Here is a 24,426-nt window from a genome sequence, read left to right as displayed (position 1 = left end):
AGAGGCTTTTATTTAACCACCACTACTCTGTTTTATTGACTTTGTATTGCACAAAGTCCTGTTTTTTCCAGCATAGACGTAGCCAAGACAAATAATCCATAAACCCTGATAGAAAGCGTGGTTTGCAGCCGTCGTTAATCTGCCAAAGATATATACTGTGAGCTTTCTGTTTCTGAAGAAAGGATTTGTCCTGGCCCAGTGAGAAGCTGCAGCAGAATGGTCTCAGTTCCTATCCCATCTTCAATCTATAGACAGCATTAGCGTCTTTTAACCATCTTATATGTAGTTATAATTAACCAAACACAAAGGAAATTGTTCAGTGTTTTGGGAAATAGTCATTTACGCAGTTACATGAATCAATACCACTCTCATTTCTTTTGTTCCATTTATAAGTAGATACGATTAGCTTGGCATAAAGAAAAAAGCTAACATGGCAGCCTCCAATGTTCAGCTGAATAATTAATGTGCTGTATCTCGTTTGCTTAATCTATATACAAAATAAATTAGTTAAGTGTTATTCTAGTGCAACATTTCTTCAAATTATTTGACTTACTACATGAGGAATTAACATTTTGATACAATGAATAACATTGAACATTTCACGTAATTTGATTGTTGGAGTTGCAGTCTTCCGTACAATCCTAGTGGTGTTCAGTTAGTTGTATCTAAAACTTCACCACTAGATGCCACTAAATCCTGGTACTTTAATACAAAATATAAATTAACTAATTAATTACGGTATATTATTATGGATTAAGCTACACGGTAATATACATAAGTAGCTTAACCTTGTAGTACTTATTCTACTTTTACTTAAATGTAAGTAAAAATTGGAGTACGTCACCCACCACTGTACATGGGTTGTTGTTTGGTAGAGGCTGAGAGAACATGTTTTATTTTTTTTCTCTTTAGGTATGAGGACTTGCAGATAACACAATGACTCTTCCCCCCACACACACACGACACCTGAATAATCTGAATTAAGTATTATGTTTGCACACAATCACACATAGACAATTAATTTATGCCTACAGTCATTTAAACAAACAAAAGCAAAACAGATAAGAGTGAATACACTCAAACACACACCGAGATACAATAGATTCCCATTAAACAATACAAATGTTAACATGCCCACACAGACGAAAAAAAAATGCAAAACAGGGATTTTTATTGTTGTGCTTATAGCGATGAGAAAAAATATGTACACACAAACATTTAGAGTGCCTATTGTGCTTGATATTACCGTAGACTCACCGCCCACTAAACCATCTCAGCTGGAGGCTTGGGTCCGTCTGGAGATGTGCTGGCTTTTTTATCTCAAACAAATACATATGGACACAGAGGCTCACACCCATTCACTTTTCATTCTTAAACATGTGCCCACACATTGTAAAAAAAGAACTGTTGTTGGTTTTCGCAGTCTTTTACGCTCTGTCTTACTGTTCGTTACATGCAAGGCATATGTATACACACTCTTTCACACACACATACAGTACACTCCGACTCCTCCACATATCCTTGAAGACATTTATGAGGTGCTAAATCACTAAGCCGCCTGAGTGGTAAGGGTAAATAGAGAGGACAGTCAGTACTTCAACGCACACACACACACACACACACACACACACACACACTGCGATGTGAGGGTGTAAACATCAAAGCTTCTGTTTCATTTTTATCTCTTTTAGTTTATTTTAAACGACTGTAGTGTTTGACACCGGCAGTCGTTCTTTCTGCCACACTTTTATTAGGATCGCAGACAATATCAGAAATTAGTCTAGTGAAGGAAGAAAGAAACAAAGGAAAGAAGAAGAATTGAGTGGCTGCATCGATGGATGGCGGGAGTGGGAGGAAGAGATGCAGGAAAGGGAAGATTTAAAGAAGCAAAAAAAAGGGATCCAAAGACGTAATGAAGAAAGGGTGGGAAAAAGGGAATGATTTAAAGGGATGGGGGATGGTAAATGGAAAGATCAATGAAATAAATGCATTGATGCTGTTAAGACTGTAAGGAAGATGCAGGAGAGGAAGGTTTGATTGATTGAATTGATGGTGAATGACGAGGTGAATACAATTTATGCAAACAGGAGGTTCAAAAGAAATAATCTCTTGTCTTCCATCGCTTCCTTCCACAGATCAACCTCATCATCCACTCTGACCTGAAAGAAGCCTTTTGCAACACCTCGAACACAACCAACCACAGCTGCAAGATTACAGCTGAATGCAGATATTGAAACTGATTGATACTCATCGACAACTAGAAGATCTGTCGTTGTGAGAAGAAGCAGCAGCCATGGATATGAGTAAACTAATTTTCAGCTCTAAATTAGAAACTCCTAAACTCTCAGATCCATCAAGAGGTGGATGCGACTGAACGCCACGAAGCAACACAGGACGTTTTGGCTCAGCGTACACCTTGAGAACTCATCGCCAATGACTTATTGGCAAGAAATGGGAGATTCAAACTACAGGGAACAATTTGAGGCTGTTTGCAGCTAGCGAGACTTCATTGGAATATAATAAATAACACTTGCAGCTAGTTCCTCCCAATCCCCTCTTCCCTATCACTCTCCATCCCCTAAGTTGCTCCCTCCCTGTTTTTCCCCTTCCCCCAGATCCTTTTATTCATCAGTCCTTGTTAATTGTGTTAGAAAGAATCTATTTTGGAAGACACACTTCAAAACTCTTCAAATAAGTCTGTCTCAATGCTGAGCACACTTCTCTCTCCACCTTCTTCTTCCCTCTGCTGGTGAAGAAGGTGAATTAGTAGGGTAAGGGTCTCTCTTTGGGATGGGTGGCCCAGCGAGGGCTCTTCTTGGCGGATTCAGCACCACCACTTCTTCCCTGGAGGTTGGAGGTCGGATGGCTTGGCCAAGCAACAACCCCCTGGATCTCAACCAAACCCTGTCGTGGGGGGTAGGGCTTGGCGCTAGCGGTGGAGGTGCGGCAGCCATGAGTGCAGGTGTGGACAATTTCACCCAGGGGTCTGTCACCAGGGCGGTGATGAAAGAGAAGAACTGGCCGGCGCTTCTCATACTTGTCATTATCGCATTGACGATCAGTGGCAACATCCTCGTGATCCTGGCAGTGTCACTGGAGAAGAAGCTCCAAAACGCCACCAACTTCTTCCTGAGGTCACTGGCGGTGGCAGACATGCTCGTAGGCATCCTGGTAATGCCGATCTCCCTCATCAACATCCTCTATGGTGAGTTTTGACTACCCATTAAGACACGTAAGGAAGATGACTTACATACTGGCAAGAAGCAACAAACAGAGTCATGAAAGGACATTGTTGCTTGTTACGAGTCTTTAACTTGATGTTTATTGCTCAAACATTTACACATGTACACTTACTCCAATCTTTAATATACCACAATATAAAGCAAATATACAATTTAAACGTAATTTCTAGTCATCTCAATAACATTTGTTACAAATCAAAGTATCATCAGATCACCCCATAATATTACAATTCTTCATGGCAATCATCTAATAGTTATCGAGACAATTCACAGTGACAAAAATTGTCAGTCAATTGGTGCAGTAATTTAAATTGAAGTGAAAACTTTGACTTGGTGCAGGTGTGAGATACAGTGATACCAAAATCGTTAGGATTAAACCTCTGGGCACCATGAATATCTGTACAAAACTTCAAGGCAGTTTTAGTCTGCACCAAAGTGGTGGATCCCCCAACACACGAACAGACCAGTATTGCCAATGACTAGAGTCATGCTGCTAGCATGGCTAAAAATCTTAATAGTAACTTGTTGTTATGGAGGTGAAATTACCTTTTAAATATTTAATTTCTAACTGGCAAATTAAAGAAAGGGTACAAAGATGGACACACAAATGACAAAAGGTCGTAAGGTACATTACTTACCTGGCATAACTTACATACATTACTTGTAAATTGTTTTCTTTTTGTTTCAAATGGGACAGTGGCCTCCTGGGTTAAAGTCCTGTGTTCGTTTAGGCCATCCATCCACCCCACCACCTCCATATGCAAACTTTCTTGCTCTTTATATTACGCCACCTGACTTCCAAAATGGCACTAGACATATTTTGAAGAGGAGGGCCACTCGCCAAGCTGCAGTATTTGACCGGGTTGACATACTTATTCATCATTCAGGAACATCTGAATGGCTGACAGGCGAGTCCTCTGTTCAGCATGAGCACAGATGCCCCAATGTGCTATAAGTGCTTATACGGCTTTCATTCTGTACAACTTCTTACTTTAATCATGAAAAGACAGACACATGCCTATAAATCTCACCCAGTATTTAAGCAATCTTCGCTGCAGATATCTACCCCTGATCTCGGGCATCCACCAACTCACCAGCTGTTGCCAGCACACTGTGACATGCTCCTCGTCATTATTTCAAAACATTTTTCTATGCAATTATTGAAATAATTATTGCTTCTCTGAGACACTGCACACTGTAATATCGCAAGTGATTCAAGAGCCGGAGGATGCCAACTTGATAATTGCAATATCATACCAGCTATCAACTGCTGTTCTTGCTTACAATATCTCTGCCAGGATTCTGCATGAACGCCCACATTAGCTTAATAGGATATCGGGTTGTTATATGGTAGGCTGTGTATTGAATTTCTTTTCCAATGTTGAGTGAAAACATTACATTAAAGAAAGGCTGCTTCCCTGTAACATTTTAGCCAGGAGTTTATTTCTTACTGTGTACCTGAAAATGTCACCTTTACAGAACTGATGACAGGACTGATAGTAAGTGATAGCTGCAGATAAACACATGCTGGCCTTTTGCAGTTTTCAATGACAGGAGTTCTTGTCAATGCCCACATTTCTAACATCTCAGAACTCAGAGCACTTTCTCATTAATGTATCTAGGGTTGGCAATTGATGTCAAATCTGCAACAAGATGTTATTATCAAAAGAATACTGATTATAGCCCATTTAACAAACTTTCAATAGTCCAAATATCTACACAGGAATCTGGATCAAATGTCAGATATGAAAAATATCATTTATTTTTCAGCCACCATCGTGTGTGGTTAATTTGATCCAGCATTTGTCTAAATTATTGTTGGATTGACTGCAGAGGATGACAGAGCATAAACCATCGTAGCCCGCAGCCAAATATGAATATGTTGACGTGGCTATTTTCATGACAGGCTAAAAAAAAATTGGATAATGGATGCTTAGACGTGGCCGGAGCTAAAGGATTTTGTGATTTAATTCAGATTGTTGCGCGTCTGACAGTGACGTTGATGTGAGAAGTCTCCTCATTTATCAGCCAATTTCACATGTGGTCATTTGTCATTTCTCTCTGAGAAAACATTTTGATTAACTGAGTTTGGGGTGCAAACAATGATGGCATATGAGCCAAACAGTATGGCCTGGGAGGAAAGTATGTGCCATTTTACCAGCGTGATAGCAGAGAGAGACAGATTAGGAAAAGTCAACATATGTTCTCTTGACCGGCCAAAACTGTATTCAGTTAGAGTGTTTGGAGTTTTGTGCACATTACAGTGGTTTGACCAGTCTGGATTTCCAGTTATTTTTAATCTTATCGACACTAATGTATTTTACCTGGACCTTTTGCTGATAGTAAAGAATTCCGCACCCTTAGATCCATGTAATGCATCACTTTATTTCAGCAAGCTTTCGGTCTATCTGACCTTCATCAGAGCACCAGGTATACTCTGATAAAGAGCATACTTGATGCCCATTGAGGCTTCCAGCTTGCAAAGATTTAGCCATGGTGAGAGGTTGTCATCCGGCTTTACCTGGACCTTCTGCTAAAAGCGGACGTGATATTAAACTGCCAGCAAGCGTAAATAACATGTTTGATGTGCAGCTGCTGGTCTATCAGCATTTTATTGACAATATCCTACTAAGAATGGAGGGTTAAGACAAGATTTAAAGATAAGAAGATCAAGTATGGGTCAGAAAGTTCAAGTGCGGATCAATGTGAGCTGAAGAACTCAGTAGACGGCATGATTAACCAGAGGAATTGAGACTTAGGGGTATTATCGTGTTGTATTGATTGTATTGATTTTTAGATTCATAAATGTTAAAATCAAACAAAGGACATCAAATTAGACTGAAAATGGATGCATGGATTGTTAAATAAGCCCAAGAAGGACTTAGTCATGTGGGAAAGAACATCAGAAAACAAAATACAAAACAGAAGTACTCATGCTTAGTAGGAAGGAAGATCTGATTTAAACCAAATGAAAAGAAGATTTCTGTTAATTAGGACTCCGATGTCTTATCCTCCTGGGGTTCCTATAATGGGAAAGTGAACTGTATAAACACACCTGTAATGCACAGTCTTGTGTGTCAGTGTGACGGACATTTTTTGTCTTATGGACATCATAGAGCTTTTTGTATCCATAATGGCTGAAGGGTGAAGTTATGATTTGCCATAAAGACATCATCAGCTCATAAGAAGCATGTGCAAGTTGTAGTTGCATGTGTGTAAGTTGGTACAAGTTTGAGTCTGTGTCAATAAAAATGGTTATGAATATTACCCAAAAATCTCATAGTTTAGATTCTCAACTATGAGAAGTTTTCCTGCTCTTTCCTCTATTAAAAGATTGTAAATTGAATTATTTTAGACTGTTGTGAACTGACAGGTTAGTTCTAAATACTACTTATATTTAAAGGATACTCCAGTGATTTCACACATAATTCTTCCTTGTCAAAACCTGTTGCCTATGTTACCCACAATGCAACTTGAGTGGCAACAGAGATTCGGGTCTCAGTAAAGCTTGTTATGTATAACGTTGTGCTGCTAGCAGTTTACTTTTTAAACTCGTAGCCTACAGCCCCCAACTGATGCTGACTTGAGTGACATCACTTGAGGTAATTTATCAGGATTTGTGCAGCTCCCTCTGGAGCCACAAAAGTAATACACCCCAAGACCTGTAAACACACTTTTATGTGTAAAATCAATGGAGTTCTCCTTTCAAATTATTAACGGAAGCTTTACAAAATACTTGTCATTGTTTAAATCTGTTTGTTGTGAGTCTCCTAGATTTATGGAAGTGCAATCATAAGTACCACTTCAAATCAGCTACTCTAAACAAAAACAAAGCAATCAACAGGTGAATGGATGCTGAAATAAACCTTTATTCCCTCTTCTTTCTTGTTCCATTTCACCCTGCAGCTCTTTTGTGTCCAAAACTTTCCATATTCACGTCTCTGCTTTGTAGCTGGCATCCTGTGTCCATATGGCCAATGGACACACTCGTCCGCTCACTCTGAATCTGTCTGTTAGTTCAAGCTGCTGCAGCTGATTGCTTCTGCGTTAATCAATGTTTCACACAAACAAACACACACGGGAAAAAAAAAAAAAAAAACAAGTCTGTCTCTCTTTCTTTTTTCTTCTTTCACAAACAGATGCACACACACACACCAAGGCACGGGTCTGTCATTTATATGAACACCTATACAAAGAACACCAGTCTCCTGCAAACACAACACACACACTCACATAGAGCCTGGATCTATACTTGCAGTGTTATCCATCAGTCTGGTACTTGACCGAATTGATCACTACGGCTGGCTGAGTGATAGACCAGACAAACACGCACATACACAAACAGGGACTTCACAGAATGTTCTCACGCAGTGTGAATCGACAATGAATCATTAGCAATAGAGTAAAAATGATGATGAAGATGATTATGATAATGAGAATCGTGATAAAAAATGATGTGGGTGGTAATTTAGTAACTTTTTTATCTGCTGTCTGCTTCATGCACACAGAGCTTTTGAAAAGTGTGTTTGAATTCCTTTAATTGGAATTACCAGAATGAGGATTAAATATAATTGATGGAGTCTAAGCTTCCAAAATAATGACACACGCACACACACACACACACACACACCTACACATACAAAGGCTGGCTATTTCTGGTCCAAAAATAACATGAGGTAAAGGTTTTTTTGGACAGGAAGAATGATTCTAATCACCCTGATTAAATCATGCTTGTCCAATAAATCTCTGCAAATATGACAATTGTCGACCTCAGCCGGGTTCACACACCACTGCCGTGGTTAGACACACACATGACCTCATTCACGTGACCTCATTGTGTCTTGCATAGCATGACATGGTTGAAAATCTCTGTGTGCAGCATGTATGACAGGGGCAGATTATACAAGAGTGGAAGAAAGCCCTGCAGACGACCACCATGCACATATACATGGAATGGTCACATTCCTGATGCGTCTGCACTACTGCTGCTGTAGGAATAGTTCTGAGATGAAAATAGCTGTAAAAAGCTCTTATGAGAATAAACACTACTGCAATGTAGCAAACTTGAACGACACAAAAACTAACACACTATTCAGAGGTTTTCCTGATTCCAGTTCATTAGCAACACCTAGTGGGGGCAATTCTTGTGTCTTAGACTACAAAAAAGGGGCAAAAAAGTATTTATTAGCAGAAGACAAAATGCCTCCTCTTTCTTTAGACAACTTTAATAACATGGTGGTAACTGTTTTAGTATTTTTTTTATTCTTTCTTTTCATACAGCCATGCAGGTACATACATGTATGTGTACATATACATAAAGACTTACACACGCATGCTTATTGTGAGAATATGTTTGTATGAGTAGAAGGGTATATGAGTGTGAGTATGTATGTATGTGAGTGTTGAGTATTTATGTATATGAATGTATATGTGTTTATCTAAGTATATGAGCCTGCTAATTAGGGCTTGGGATCAAACTTCTATACTTTCATGACACGGACAGGAAAACATCTTGTCATTCGGTACCAAATTTTGATACCAACGGAGTAAAACTCATCAGCAGTGTTGGGTTGGTTACTCAAAAAATTTAATATATTACTTATTACTCCCTGCCAAGAGTAATTAGACTACTAGTTCTATTACTTTTCTCCTACTCCCCACAAAATTGGTAATTGTGTTCCTTCTCCCCAAAATTCAGACTTAGGACGATTAAAATCAAGTTTTGTTTGTTAAAATAAAAGTAATGGAATATTTCCAGCCACTGAATGTTTCCATCTCCCTAGTTCCCTCCACGATTAAAATATTGTAATTGTAATTTAGATTCATTTGGCCTCTTTCCTTACTCTGCTGTTAACATGGAAGTGATAATAAAACACTGATAATATATGAAGTGAGGAAATTGCTCAAATTAGTGTTACATAAACAGAACATTTTTCACCACAAATCTTACCTCCAAATGTAAACATACAAACAAATAAATATCTATGAGTTTTGAGTATGCAGGAATTAGATCAGATGACCGGATGGATAAGTGATGAAAGAAATGAGGGCGATGAGATCTTATGGACTCAATTAGGATGAGAGTAGGTAACTCACATTCAAACACACACATAGGAACACGCAGCCTAAAAGTATATGACCTTCAAGGCCAACTCAATCAAAGTTAGGCGCTGAAGGCTAGCCCTCTGCATGGAGCCCAAATTGGGAACACACACACACACACACACACACACACGCACTCGCTTGACAAAACACACATATATAAAAAGAGACACACACACACATTGACGCCGAACTTCTTCCCTGACGGAGGATTAATATGAGATGTGTCATCTCTGCTTTAATGAATTGGAAAGAGGAATACCAGCTTGTCACGAGCCCAGAGTGACTGTAATATAAAATACAATGAGAGAGAGAGGGACGGAGCACGAAGCTGAAATACTGCAGTAAATTGAACATTGCTGAGTTCTGAGGGAGGTCAATGCCTTGCTGCCACTAAACAAAACCTATATGAGAACAGAATAGACCCAGATCCTTTTGACTTCACAAAAGACACCCTTTTAAATCCTAAACCCTTTAATTAAAAAGTGTGTGTAAGCTACTGCTTCTGTGATATATACGTTAATTCTAAAGCTCTAAAAGTTAATGACCCTCCATAATCCATAATCCTGCAAGGGTTTCCTCAAAGTGCTCTGGCTTGTTGCATAATGTACCACATTATTATGTTTTTTGTGGTCCATTAGACAAATCTGTAAGGGATGATACATTTGGTGTCAACATTCAATGCAAATGCAGTAAGTAGTGTGCACCCAATGTATCGAAAGCAGTGGTGGAAAGCAGAGTTTAAAGTATTCAGATGCTTTACTTAAGTAAAAGTATGCAGGTATAATCCAGAAATTGTACTTTAAGTATTAGAAATAAAATTACTCAATGAATGATACTCAGAAAAATGTCCCCTGTGACTGATGTACTATTGTAACGCTGACTGACTCTTAGCGTTAACTATACATTTGATAGTTGTCGCATCAAAATGTGTGGGTAAAGCATGAGCTCGGGGGCAACCTATCCCTGTTACTTAGTTCGCTTTAATGTCCGCTTCAATAGTAGGACAACTGAACACAGACAACAAAAGTGATCGCCCACTACCTTACATCATATCGCTCTGCCAGTCTTAACCATCAGTAACGTTACAGGTATAGTGCACCATATTATGTAGTTCCTCACTTAAACCGCTGAGCAGTATACAAATGTATATGTAGTTACCATTAAATCACTGAATGAATCATGCAGATTCTTTTAATAAACAAAAATAAATCTCATCTTACACTACCATATATTATATCACAAGAATATGCATTATCTAAAACAGTTTTTCTGTTGTAGTTGGTTGAGGTAGAGCTCATTAAAAACGTTTTTTTTATTTAAACTATTTTGTGTTGACTGCAACAAATGATTATTTTCATTATGGATTCATCTGTTGCTTATATTCCACATTAATCGATTGATATGATCTTTACATACTAATACATAATACATTAAAATTATTTAAATTATTAAAAGGAAAAGCAGCAAATCCTTAAATTTGTGAAGCTGGAACCATGACCTTTTAATATAGTTTATTGAGTTATTGTTTCAGCTGTATTTGTATACATATAAAGTTAACCTGACTTTGCCAAATGGTTTATTATACAGAATCTTCTAGGAAGCCGTTGTTGGAAGCAGTTTGGAAAAGGGCAGGCACTTTCAAAAAATACTTGGAAGGTGATCGGATGAACCAATCAGTCGATCACCGTCTATCACGGGCGAACTTCAACCAATCAGATCAACAAACCATATAGAGTAGTAAAACCCTAAAAAAGAGTGAAAACATCTTTTCCACTGAGAAATACTCTCCTGTTCTAAAATCATAACTGATGCCAGCAGCCTCTATGCCAACCTCTATGGGAGCTATTGTTGTTCTTTATTTTCTTAGTAGATGCAGCTCGGAGCATTCAGTTATGATTCTCCAAGGCAGAGTGCGGTATCTGCATTTCTTTGAGTGTTTTACAGTTTGCTGTCCAGCCTGAAAACGTCCAACCCTTTTTTCTGAACTTCACTGCTTCAAAAACACAGAAATATGAGAGTAAATGCTGGGATGTCCTGTTTCTTAAAGCCACATTTGCCATCAGCACTTGAACGGCAGCTTAAAAGCTTTTACATGATATCAAGAGCATTGGGTGCTGATATCCAACAAGCGGCAGTGTTAAAGCCTGCGATATCATCTGCAATCAGCTGCGTATTTATTATTTGTTGTCTTCTAACACCCCGACCTGAGAAAACCTTCTTATTCTTAGAATTAATGCAGCCTCAAGCTAAACTGGTACGCAGAAATATACGCTCCAGCCATAAATCCTCACCTCAGATCCTCCCCTTGACTAATATCTGATCTGTTTATGTGTTTGAATCATAATCTCCCTCCATTATGCCCTCACCGACGCACACTGGCTCAACGTCGTAATAAAGAAACAAAATGCTGCTTTTTAATTGAGAGTTTATGTATTTCATAAACAGTATTCAACTGTAGCAGACTTGAGTCTCTCAGTGCATTTACCGCACCCGCGAGCCAGCTGAGTAACACCTTGTGTGTGTGTGTATGTGTGTGTGTGTGTCATGCTGTGCCCCCAATAAGTGTTTGACCTCTGAAAAGTTATGCAAGCTGCCTCCCACTCAGCACACACACACACACACACACACACACACACACACACAAAGAAGCGTGTGATTCACTCCACATGCATCACATACATGCTGCTTGTCCTGCGAATCAGAGATGAAATTAAGGACTCTACGTGTGTGTGTGTGTGTGTGTGTGTGTATGTGTGTTTGGCTGCAGGTCTTGTCCTCAGTAAAGAAAGGACTGTTCATATAAATAGCTGCAGGCGTAGAAAGACACAGAGAGACTGGCTTTTTGCAGTACATGTTCTCTTTTGAAAGCTGACACAGCTGGAAATAAAACAGAGCAGAGGTGCGCAGGAGCACGATCAGTTTCTCCCTGATGTTCTTCAGTTGCATTTTGCATTTCATTGTTGTTATTACTCCGGACAGCACAAGCTTTAGGGAACATAAATCTTTTAGAAACAAAAGAAAAGATTTGTTCCAGAAGAGTTTTCTTTACATTGTGAGCTTCGAGCCATCTTTAAACCCTTTTATTTTTGATGATACAGTCACCTGCAATTTAAAAAAACACAGACATTAATTCTAGGTGGTATTGAGAGGACGTGTAGTGCATTCATGTTTGGTTAAATCAGATTTTGGGAGATGTAACTAAAGTTTTGCTTAAATTTGTTTTTCTCCTCAGCATACCTTTCCTGCTGTTGGGTATAAACCGTGCCAGGATGTCACTTTAGCCGCTAAGCAGCCAGCCCGCCAATCAAGCTAATGAATTTACCCCGGTTTAAGCAAAAGTTAACCGACTGATTTAATTCTGTCTCAGCTGGTCTCTGCCAAATTGCTCCCTGTTGTATTTCTGTTAGTTACTTCTGCTGCTGTGTTGGCGTCCCAGGCGGCACACTGGCCCACTGCTGAGATAAGAGAAGCTAATTTTATTCCCTGTGACCCAAACCATGCTGACTCACTCGCAGCTCTACAGTGTGTTAAATTGTCACTGGCTGTGACCTTTGACCTCCCTGCGATAGGGAACAATGGAGAAGGATTTCACCATCGGGGATTAACAGAGCATCACAGGAAAAAAATAGCTTGTCATTGTTAGTATATCTGATGTTGGCCTGTGTTTCCTGCTTGAAGTTAAATAATAATTTTACTTACGGCTGATTAACTGTTAACAGCAGCTGACTGGCACCAGTGCGCAAAAGGTTTTCTAGCATGTAGGGCAGCTTGGCACTGATTCACATTTTCTCCATTTTAAGGCCACTCATCAGTGCACAGCATCATATTTTCTCTACTGGAAGGGCACCCTAAAGGGCAGTGCATCGTGCTTGCCTCTAATCGTGCATGCACCTTGAATCTTTGTAGCATTTCTGTTCATTGCATGGTGTATATATTGTATGCAACTTAATCCAACTCATACAGGTGGAAAGTTTTCGAATGAATGGTTGGAAAAAAACTCGCCCATATGTGTTTTTATTAGTCATCAACCCTGCAAGGCCTACAAGGCAATGAACACAAAACTCAAGACTCATGGTACTTCTGCTAAAACTCGCTGTTTTTCATCCCCTGGTGAGAAAAGTGCAAGGGCAGGAGCGTTGGCCAAGGACCCATTTACAATGAAAAAGCTTTGAGATGATAAACAGCTTACAGCCATGCTAGCGGCTCTGTGAGGCTGTACAATGACACAGCGCAAGCTAACACGCTCAGAATCACAATGCTAATGTGCTGATAATAAGCATGTATTATGTTGCCTAAAGGAATACATCAAGTCCTTGGTTGACAGTTGTAAAACATTAACTTTACACTTAATTTAATGACTTCCTTTTAACCAGTGTGGCTGCAGTATTGTGGAAATTAATCTGCTAAATCTTTATCTTTATAATCAGCCTTAATCAACATGGTTATTAATTATTTTGTTATATATATACCTTGTCACCATTTTTTAAAATCTATAAATCAGAAGGATGCAGTAAACCTTGAGTCTACACTTCACACAAACCCTCAGACACAGCAAAGCTTTATTATATTATTTTCCATACATCCATTTATGTTAAACCACTATTAACTGGCTCTGAAAATGTCTATCTTAAGCAGTATCTAAACCAAAGCTTCACCTCCCTGCTGGCAACATTTGCATGCAAACTCATTATCTAATCTTAACTCTACTCTCCAACTATAGCATTCACATTCCACACATCCGATTATCTTAATCATATTAATCAGGGTTGATACTTGTAAACCATGTAAATGCTGTAATCAAACTATCGCCCTAACCTGATTCCTCATGGGAGGTGGGGGATTTAGTGAGCGTAAAAGCATGCTGTGCCCTGCGCTTTGATGTACTCCAATTAATTAAAGTTTAGTCAACCTCTGCATGCTGCGTCTTAAGCCTTCATACTCCGCTGATCCTGATGACATTCACTCAGCCAGGCCCTCAGAACAGATTGAACCTATTTACTCTATCACTGCTTTCAAAGACATTTGTGTATCAGCAGCAGCAGCGGAGAAAAAACCTAAAGCTAATCTTATTTTTTACTGCCATTTAAGAGTAAACGTCATTGTAATCCTTGAAATGAGTAAATACAAAGAATAAAACAGTAAATTTCAATAACATACTACACTGTAAAACCAGACAAGTTCATTTAACTCAAAAAATTGTTGAAACTGAACTCAAAATGTTCAAGTAACACAGACTTTTTTAGGTTTAAAGAATTCTTGATTAAGCTGCTTTTAAAGGTAATTTTAAGTGGCACTAACTTAGTTTTGTAAGTTACAGAAACATTGCTGATTAATAACTTTCTATGTTGTTTTCACAGTACAAATAAAAATGTAAAAAATTAAGTAATTCTCACTTAAAATGACAGTGTACCCTTTACTAGTCTATAAGGGTATAAGGGGTCTAGTAAGTTCTACAGGACTGTATTTCTTTCACTTTTGTTCTATCCTCCACCTTCCTCGCCTTTCCTTACCTCTTCTTCTCTCTCTCTGTGTTCCAGATTACGCCTGGCCTCTCCCCAGCGCTCTGTGTCCAATCTGGATCTACCTGGACGTGCTCTTCTCCACTGCCTCCATCATGCACCTGTGCGCCATCTCCCTGGACCGATACGTCGCCATCCGCAACCCCATAGAGCACAGCCGCTTCAACTCCAGAACCAAAGCCATGATGAAGATCGCCGCTGTCTGGACCATATCTATAGGTCAGAATGCACTTGTCACGTATCGTACAGTGTAATGTTTGAAAGATTAGCTTAATTGCATGCAAGCAATGCAAGTTGGCTGATTCTTAAATGCAAAATAATATTCTAGTCACAAGGATAAAGTAGATTACACTAAATCAATAATGGCCAGATTTGCATGAAAGCTGTCAAGAATAAGAAGCTTATTGATTTTGGAGATGTTTGACCTTTTCTCCTATAGTGCCTCTTTTCTTCATCTTTATTGCAATCCATGAAGAAATCTGAGCTCCACTGATTAGACTGTATAATTAAAAATGAAGGCACCCATAGGTTTCTGAAGAGCCACTGTGAAGCTCAGCTCCTGGTCACTCAAAGCGGCCATGCCCTTAATGATGCATAACTTTAAACCTTGATGTAATTTAAGTTTAAATATATAAAAAATCAACCTGTACAGTTTTCATGAACAGGGAAAGTACCTATATACCTTATAGAAATTGGCTCACTTCTGTAGCCAGCCTCAAGTGGCCTTTTAAAGGAACTATTTGTGTTACTTCCATGTTGGCTTCATTTGCCAGCTACAGAGGCTGCCAGTGGGAACTGCTCACAACAAGGTCTGTGGATTATCTTCAGTAACCGGGTTATGATTTCTAGAAAGAGAAATTGCTCCTCAGTGAGTTTTATAATGTGTGTTTTTGGCACTCTGAGCACCACAAGCTGAGTACCATGTGGTTCTGTTATATTGAAGAGAAGGCAGACATCCTTAATACCACTGATATCTCCAAAACTCAGCAAATCATATCAAAAAAGACTAGATGGATAATCAGTACTACAAGTGAGAGCAAAAATATGTATTCTATTTTTTTTCAGGTGAACTGTCCCTGGGAAATTTACAGTCTTGTGATGCATGTCAAACTCAAACAGTGAGGGTGCTGATTCAGCTTTATGGTCATCTCTGAGGCTGGATTTGTGGTGTTGTGTTGCTGTATTTTATGTCATTGTATAGTGTTACAGTTAATTTGTCTATCCCCTATAGGCCCACACAGAGACTTGCCAGATTGATGACTGTTATTACATTTAATGACTTTTTGGGATCCCCTGGCAGTTTCTCCAAAGGTCCCACCAGCACACCTACTGACTTTCTGAAACAGTGGGGAAAATCATCATTTTGTTGATGCTCAAAGCGTCTGGCAGCTTATTGTTACAGTTGGAACTGATTTGCATCACAAACTTTTCTAATCCCCTGAGGTGATCGCAGCACTTTAATATTTATCTGATTCTGCAGACAATGACATGCAAATGAATGAATTATGTCACCTAAAAATCTATGTCACCAAATGCACGCATACAGCGTATGTAATAACAGATTTTTATTTATGGATTATCGCACACAGGAGAAGGAACAACAACGAAAATCCAAAGGATAACATGTTAAAGTGAAAATACTTATGTCCAACATGGTCCCAGACAAAAGAAAACACAAGACATTCAACATAGAAAACTAAAAACAACATAGTCCTTAAGTCCAAAAGCACATTTCACAAAATCTAAAAGGCCTTTATAAATTAAATGTATCAATTCTCCAATAAAAATCCTAACCTGACTTCTATAAGCCCCTCTCATATAGATATACTGTAGCCTATATGTGCAGTGTTAACTGATTTTTAGTTGAATAACGAAAGCTGTGAATCAGACAGTAAATCCAGATTAATGAAGTTGAATAAGAAGCTGACTGGCTTCGCATTTCAGTTGAATCTCATAGGATATAATATTAAAAATGCTTTTATAGTTTTTATTTTATTTTATAGTTTTCTGCTACTAGTCCACATACAAATAAACAACAATTAAAGTTAAATAAAATAAATATTTTAGAATAAGAATTGGTTTTAAGACACAGCACCTAATCGGAACAGTTTATTAAGCTATTACACGAATACACCGACAGCTACATTCATTCTCATATAACCAGAATCTCAGCACAAGGTTTATTTAGTGGCTGTTTGTTGTCATCAGCAGGTGGGTTTTAGCCAAGTTCAAATTTCTCTTTAAAGATTTTTAAAGTTCCTTTTTGAGATCGGAAATGGTCGTTTTAGGCAATAATCTCACATTCAATCATATCACATGATCTTTAAAGCAGATGAGAGAAAAAAAATGTCTTCAATATAATAATCTTTGTGTTTCCAACCTCCCTGATCTGTGTTCCTTTCTTCCACATCTCCCCTTGTTAGAGCAATCTTTTCAGCTGCGTAATCGCCTGGGGTAATCAGTTTGTCGAGTGTGTTTGTGTGTGTGTTTGTGTGTGTTCTGGGGGGGGAGAGTCGTGCCTTCCTCTGAGGAAAGTGCTGAGGGGACCAGATGACTTTTAAAACTTTTCTCTCAGCCCTCCCTCAGTCTGTCTGACCTCCGGCTTCTGTCGATGCTGCTTCGTGGCCTTTAAGACCCAGGAGACACCCAACACACACACAGATTGCCTGAGCGTATCCTTAGCCTGACGTCCTCTGACCCTACAGTAAATGCAGCTCTATGCTAAGTCATTACATTAGGACATAAACCCCCTGGGGATACAGATTGTTCCTGCATGTAATGTACTGCGTTAGTTACATGCAGGAACAAAACCAAATGTCCTTCCAGAAGAAATGTGCATCCTATATTTAGGATTGTTTAATCCTTGATTTCTATGTGGGATTTAATGCAGGTGAACTCACTGGCCTGAGAATGAATTGTTGCTGATGGGATATTGTAACTTGCATGTTACAAGGTGCATGTTGAGTAAGGGATTTGATTTACAGTATCATTATAAGAATAACTCACTGGGAGGATTAAGTCCATTAAAAAGGAAACTATTAGGTTGAATTTATTGTTATTTTTCCACATTTCGGAGCTCTGAAAGCAAAAATTGTTAATCTCTAAACTTTAATCAAGGTTCAAATGTTCATTATCATTTCAAATGACAATGAACTTGAATCCTTGAATACTTATTAAACAAGAAGAATGAAAAATTAAGCTTGTTATATGAGATTAGCCCTAGCTCATGTGTTGCTTTATAATTATTAATATTAATTTTATTGACATATTTTCATACCATACAAACTACAAACATACATACATACACCCGGGGTGAGTGATCGCATTAACCCAAGAAAACAAGCTCATCCCAACCACCTGTCCAGGCAAAGGCAAAGACAAATGTGGGTCCAAATGAGACCCCTCCAACAGAATTTTAATTTCCTACAATTTTATGATATTTATTTAGAACGTAGTTTTTTGAGGACTATATTGACATTTGAATTCCATTAAGTAACAGTCTGTGATTCCCCCGAGATAGTGCTTACTGTTGGCTGACTTTAAACACGTCGAGTTATACATTTTCCAGTAGTGGCAAATAGCTTCTAATGGGTAAAAATGACAGTTGCTGGTGGCTTTTGAAAAATAAAGTGGCTAAGAGAGTCTGAAAAGTCATCAAGCTGACAACACTGAACAATACTGGGCACAACCAAGTCAGGGGAGTCACACACTAAATATTTTCCTTAAACGGAAATAAATTGAAACTAAACAGGAAATAAAAAGAGACAGTGCTCAAAAAAGGAGGACATATTTAACACATTTTCTACTGTACATGGTACTTTTTCAGTTCTAAAGAAGACCAGGACACCAAAGTATACAAGAACACAAATCATCCACATCAATTTATCAATTGCAATCTACCAATAGTAGTATGCAGGGAAAAAACAACAATAAAACAATAAATATATAAAGCTATGGTCAAATTGAGTCCAGGTATTGAAAAAAAAAAGATTATTCCTCTGTTGAGATGCCTAAATAAATGTTTTGTGGTTCTGAGTGTGCTGATTTTGGTCAGATACTAATAAAACACCTGAATCTTGAGTGTAATGTTGATGAACCCTATTATCTCACATTGCAGTGAACATAGAGGAGCTACTCACATCTGCAAAGCATTTCAAACTAACTGCAGATTGTGGTGAAACCCCAGAGACTGAGCCCCAGAAAGCTTTCCCCATTTTTCTCCCCTTATGAGCAGCTCTGCTCTACGGTGGCCCAATGTGTGAGAAAGCGTGAAGAAAAATTACAGGGTGCCCTTCCAGTGGAGAAAATGCGATGCAGTACATGCGGCTGGTGTCCTTAATATCTTTTCCGACGGAGGCCCTTCAGACAGCTACTGGAGTGGCAGTAACTTGGCAATTTCAGCCAATTTCAATTACTTACAGCTATCATTTTTGACTTTTCTGCTTGCTCGCTAACTAGATGTAGTTTTCAAGTAAGCTACACTTGGTGTTAAGGAGTGAGAACCAACTCAGATCCGAGGAAAGTTGAGGTTTTCCTCTTTAGCCAGCCTCGTCTTAGCTGGAAACATACTGGTTATTATGATTGTAAAATACTGAAAGTCACAAATCAGCATCACATCAGTAAGCTGAGCTACTCCACAACCTTTTCAAGTACCCCCTGATTATAATAGAAATGTGTCGTGGTTCTCCTTTGTGCTTTTTACATTTTTGTGTGGGTTGGAATATTCACTCCTAAACAATGAGCGCACTATCTTAAGAAAAGCACCAGCAATGAGACATTTTCCTCTGACTTACATTTTCTCCAGCTGTTGTAAAGTCGTTTTGCTGTGAGAAAACAGCAGCACTGACTGAGATGAAGATGATTGACACCTCAAGATACCGGTTTTGCTTTACTCTCCCCTTTTTTGCCCTGCTCTTGTCCACTACTGGCTGCTTTTGAATCCCAGAAATCCCAGTTTTACCGTTGACCCCTCAAGAGGTACTGCACCATAGCATTCGGCCATGATTGAGGTCTGTGAGGGCTGACTGCGATCGATGCTAAAAGATTAGCAAGGGAACATCCGACAGAAGGCGCACACTGTATGGAGAGATTTTCTCTTTACCTTTTCAGTATGTGTGTTGCTTTCTTCCTTTTTCCTCTTCAGACCACTTAGCACTGACGCATCAGGCTTTCAACTACGCTGAAGTACCAGTCTACACACAACAGTTTGCTCTTTTATGATGCATTTGAAATTCAGAGTTGTGGTCGTCCACATTATTACCATGTATTGTACTTGTCAGAGGAGCTGTTTGTAAGTTGAAAGGGGTTAAAAGAGGGTTTTCATTCGTCTTTCAGAACTGCTTCCTCAGATCAAGGAAGATGAATACTGGTGTACACTGATTTCTTTACAATAAAATGTCTTCATTAGAGTCAAAAAGTAGGGATTTTATGGAGTCAAATTTCAAGCAAGTCCAGTCTCAACTCATTTATAGTATTTGCATCTGACTCAAGTCCAAGTTTTGATGAGCAGTTCTACAGTGCTGCTTATTAGTGGCTGAACTAAACATAGTGACAGTTGGCACGCCTATCTACAGCTGGAGCTGACATTAATACCCATAGTGAACAACAGTCAGTAATCCGGACCGTGTCTCAATGGAGTCAGAGCTGGAAATAATCTTCATTTTTCCACTTTTCCAATAATTTTGTCACACCTCTGCTTCAGGACCCAAATGGTTTTCAGGGGATGGAATCAATGAGGTGGATCATTGTTTTCCTTTAGATTCACCTTGCTGGTCTAAATGAGGAAAACAGCATATGGATTTAATTGTTTATTCACGTTGTGTTATGCATTTTAAAATGTACAATTAATCTCTCCAGTCTGAGGCGTATCATCACGCCCCGCAGACATCTTCATTAGCTTGAGAGCATCTGTCAGCAAACTAAATTAACGTAAACTTCGTCTTACAAATAGAAAGTTGAATTTACAAGCAATAAAACGCACTCTTGCACAAGTCAATGCACCTGGGTTGATGCAACTCAATCCACCTCTAAAAATTATAACATAATATATATGCATTTCAAATTTCATAGCAAACAAAAGGCTGAACTTATATTATAGGCCAACTTTATGTGACACATTTAACTGTTTTTATCACGCAGAAGAAATTATATAAGTGAACAACTATTGGTAGGAATAACATTTAAGGTGATGGTAAAATTAAATCCCTGAAATACAGACGTTGTTGTACTTTTTAAAATATTTTTATATACTCTTCCCTCCAGTGAAGAAAAGCAAAGAAACCTCCCGTGTAATAACTTCTGCACGGTCCGTAACCTTCACATTTACAGCGACTATCTCCTCCTAAGATCACATTTACTGTGTTTACTGTGTATGGTAAGTGTACACAAATTCATCTCAGTGTTATCAGTGCGAAAACAAACCATAAAATGTACACAAAGCAAAAACAACAGTGTATCGCATTTGATACATATCGCTGAAAAACATCCAGTCTTACTTCTTACAAGCAAGACTGACAGATCCAGTTGATTGACAGCTACAGATACCAGGTAGAGTTTTTACAACCATTCCCTCTTCCTCTACAGTCCTTCACAACCGGCTGCTTTTGAATTATAAGAAATCCCCTGTTTTCCTGCTGGCATTTCCTTGACCCCTCTAAAGGTTTTTGCTCCACTACATGTGGCTGTGATTGAGGTCTGAGAGGGCTTACAGCGATCAATGCTGAAGGATTAGCAACACAGCATCCAACAGAAGATCCTCACAGCCGTTCTCTCTGCTGTAACCACACACTCTGTTTCAACTCATCAGGACATGTGCGGACTGCTGCTTACATTATGTCACTTTTTGTTCTATATTATAAAAACTAGTCCCAGTTGTGTCACTCCTATTATACTACATTTCTGACCTACTGAATTTAGCTTTTAAGTAGCACTTGAAATATCTTATTATATAGAGTGAATTTGCATCAGAATTGTATGATATAGTATCTAATTATAGAATAACCATTTTGAGAATTAATATGCATTGCGATGACATTTTCCCATGTATATATATATATATATATATATAATAATAATATATACTAATACAGTATATAATAAGCATTTGTGCAGCACTTTTTAAAAAAACAGGCTACACAGTGCTTTACACAGGACAAACTAATACCAAATAAATAATTAAAAATACAGTAAAATAAGGAAAAACCTAAATTTCGGTCATCAAACTGGTCATATAATCTTCAAAACTAGTTTTTCTGCATTGTGTTATCAGAATATGTTACCACACATGCTTCCTTGTCAATGTCACACAAAGGTCCTGTGACAACAGGCTTATCGTGGTCATGGATTAGCTACCAAGACAGTTCACTGCTAAAAAACCTGTAGAGAGTCCTGTTGAAGAGGATACAACCAGACATGACCTCTTCTTAAAAAATAAAATGTGATATTTAGTTGATAAATTTGGAACTGCACACATATGGTGTTGCATATTCAACCCTCGGGGTGTGTGTACTTTCTTGATTTCCGTGTTAAATCTTGCAATAAATATTAATTTCAAACTGCTCCAAACAAGTCAGCTGTCTTGGAGATGAACAATAACTCCTGTTTTTATCAAATGTTAATATTCTTAAAGGACCAGTGTGTAGGATTTAGTGGCATCTAGGGGTAATTCAGCCACAAAGTATTAAGTAAGTATTATGACAGAATTTGATTGAGGACAACATCCTTCTTCTCATTCATACACAGATATTCTCACAGCTTGAATGCTATGGAGTCTACTTTTGTTATCAATATTTGTCTCAATCAGAGAAAGCTTTACCAAACAGTTTTCTGTCAAGTAGCCTTAAATAAAACTTTCCTCTCACTCTCTCTCCTTCTAATCTTATGCTTTTCTGTTTGCAAGATCCCCTCCGCTACCTCTATATTAGCTACAAAGCATGAGCATGCAAAGAAATTTCCTTTATTCCCCAGGCGTACAGTCGATGTCTCACCCTGCATTTGCCGTTGTCTGCTCTTTGGGTTCACTGAAGTGTGTGGTGCTCACAAGGGAAACATTTTTTATTTTTTATTTTTTTTAGACCAGCTCATACCCTGATGATTTTACAGATCTCCCTACCTGCTGGTGCAATAATCTTCCTCCAGCAGCAGAGCCCTTTAGCAGAGCCACTCTGTGACCTGCCACAGAGTGAGGGTGTTGGTTGTTCGCTCTGTGGATTTACAGAGTGAGCAAGTTGGGCTTCAGCAGATAACTGTTATTACCCGAGGAAGCGAAATCTGCTGCATTTTGACTTTAAACAGCACAACATAAAGTGCAACCTGTGTCCGACTGCCAAAAGGTACATAGTAAATTATGTCCCATCAGGCTTTGCACCACCTTTAACGGTCCACTGAAATTACAGGAAAAACATGTTTTCTTGCTTGGCATCCAGACAATATATTTCAGGTGAAAGTTTTTGGTGTTCACCATCCATCCAGCCTTTTTCTGTCGCTCATCTGGGGCGGGGTCGCAGCAGCAGGCTAAGCAACATAGTCCAGATGTGCCTCTCTCAGCAATGTTTTCCAGCTCCTCCTGGGGGATCGTGAGGTATTCCCGAGCCAGATAGGATGATCTCTCCACCGTGTCCTGGTTATACATTTGGACTTGCCCAGAAAACCGGGACGTAGATGGACTGGTAAATCGAAAGCTTCACCTTTCGAACACCTGCATTACCGCTGTATGTGTTCAAAGTAGGGCCATACCCAACACAGAATGTTGTCAGTCAAATCAGATTTGGCCTGTTCAACACCTTTAAACTCCTATAAGCAGTTCCTGCGGCAGAAACGCGGCTACATGAGTCTTGTGTTTTAGCCGATCTCACGTTATAATGTCTTTCTTCGTCATCTGTGATGTGAAAACATCATATTTCCACACAGTCAGAGAAAGTTAAAGTGTGCATCCTGCTCATAGTTAAGTTATAAAATCCCACAGCCACCACAGAGCGTCTCTCCTGCTGGCCCAAGAGTCAGTGACAGTAGACAGGAGTAAAGGAAGTTGTACCAAGTGGTTTAGCTGACTTTACTGGAGCAGAGAATGTCAGAGCAGTCCGGCAATGTCACTTTGTTCTCTGTTAACTATCACTCTTCTTTGGAAAACAGCGAGTCGACTCTGAGTCTTCTTGACTGATGATTCGAATCGTGAACTTTTCCGGGGCAGCCCAAGTTTACATTAAAAAAAAATTTACATTTAAAGAATTCAACAGCAACAATTCACTCTACAATGTCCCCAGTACTCTGGATAATCCACAGACAGACCAGAACAGTTTTCATTGGACTGTCTACCAAAGAAATAGTCCTAAAGAAAACTGCTGACAATGATGTCTGATCATTATACAGAGGCACTGGGACACACTTTCTGGAAGGAGATATTGCTGTAAAAAAATGTAATTCCTCACCGCTGTAGAGGCAGAAACCTTAGTGACAAATATCCCAAAAACCCCAAGCTGCTAAAACCTAAACTTTATGCATGACTGGATGCTACTATTTTTGCAATTTGGGTGCAGCAGTCCCTTTAAAGGGGACATATTATG

At 38.9% G+C, this 24,426-nt stretch overlaps 1 protein-coding gene across 1 annotated transcript in view; it reads left to right on the top strand.

Annotated features, from left to right (window-relative positions):
• Positions 1-24,426, top strand: part of htr2cl1 (5-hydroxytryptamine (serotonin) receptor 2C, G protein-coupled-like 1) — a 71,121-nt gene that overhangs the window by 35,875 nt on the left and 10,820 nt on the right. The window contains exons 3-4 of the mRNA XM_035675724.1: positions 2,136-3,205; positions 14,885-15,085. Of these exons, the coding sequence (XP_035531617.1) occupies positions 2,791-3,205; positions 14,885-15,085 (616 nt within the window). The 5' untranslated portion in view covers positions 2,136-2,790. The remainder of the gene's footprint in view (positions 1-2,135; positions 3,206-14,884; positions 15,086-24,426) is intronic.

Source organism: Morone saxatilis, unplaced genomic scaffold, assembly GCF_004916995.1.
Source record: "Morone saxatilis isolate NCDOM2014 unplaced genomic scaffold, NCSU_SB_2.0 Contig4, whole genome shotgun sequence".
Taxonomy (NCBI): domain Eukaryota; kingdom Metazoa; phylum Chordata; class Actinopteri; family Moronidae; genus Morone; species Morone saxatilis.
Note: the sequence above shows the minus strand (reverse complement) of the source record. Positions and strands in the feature narration are given on the sequence as shown.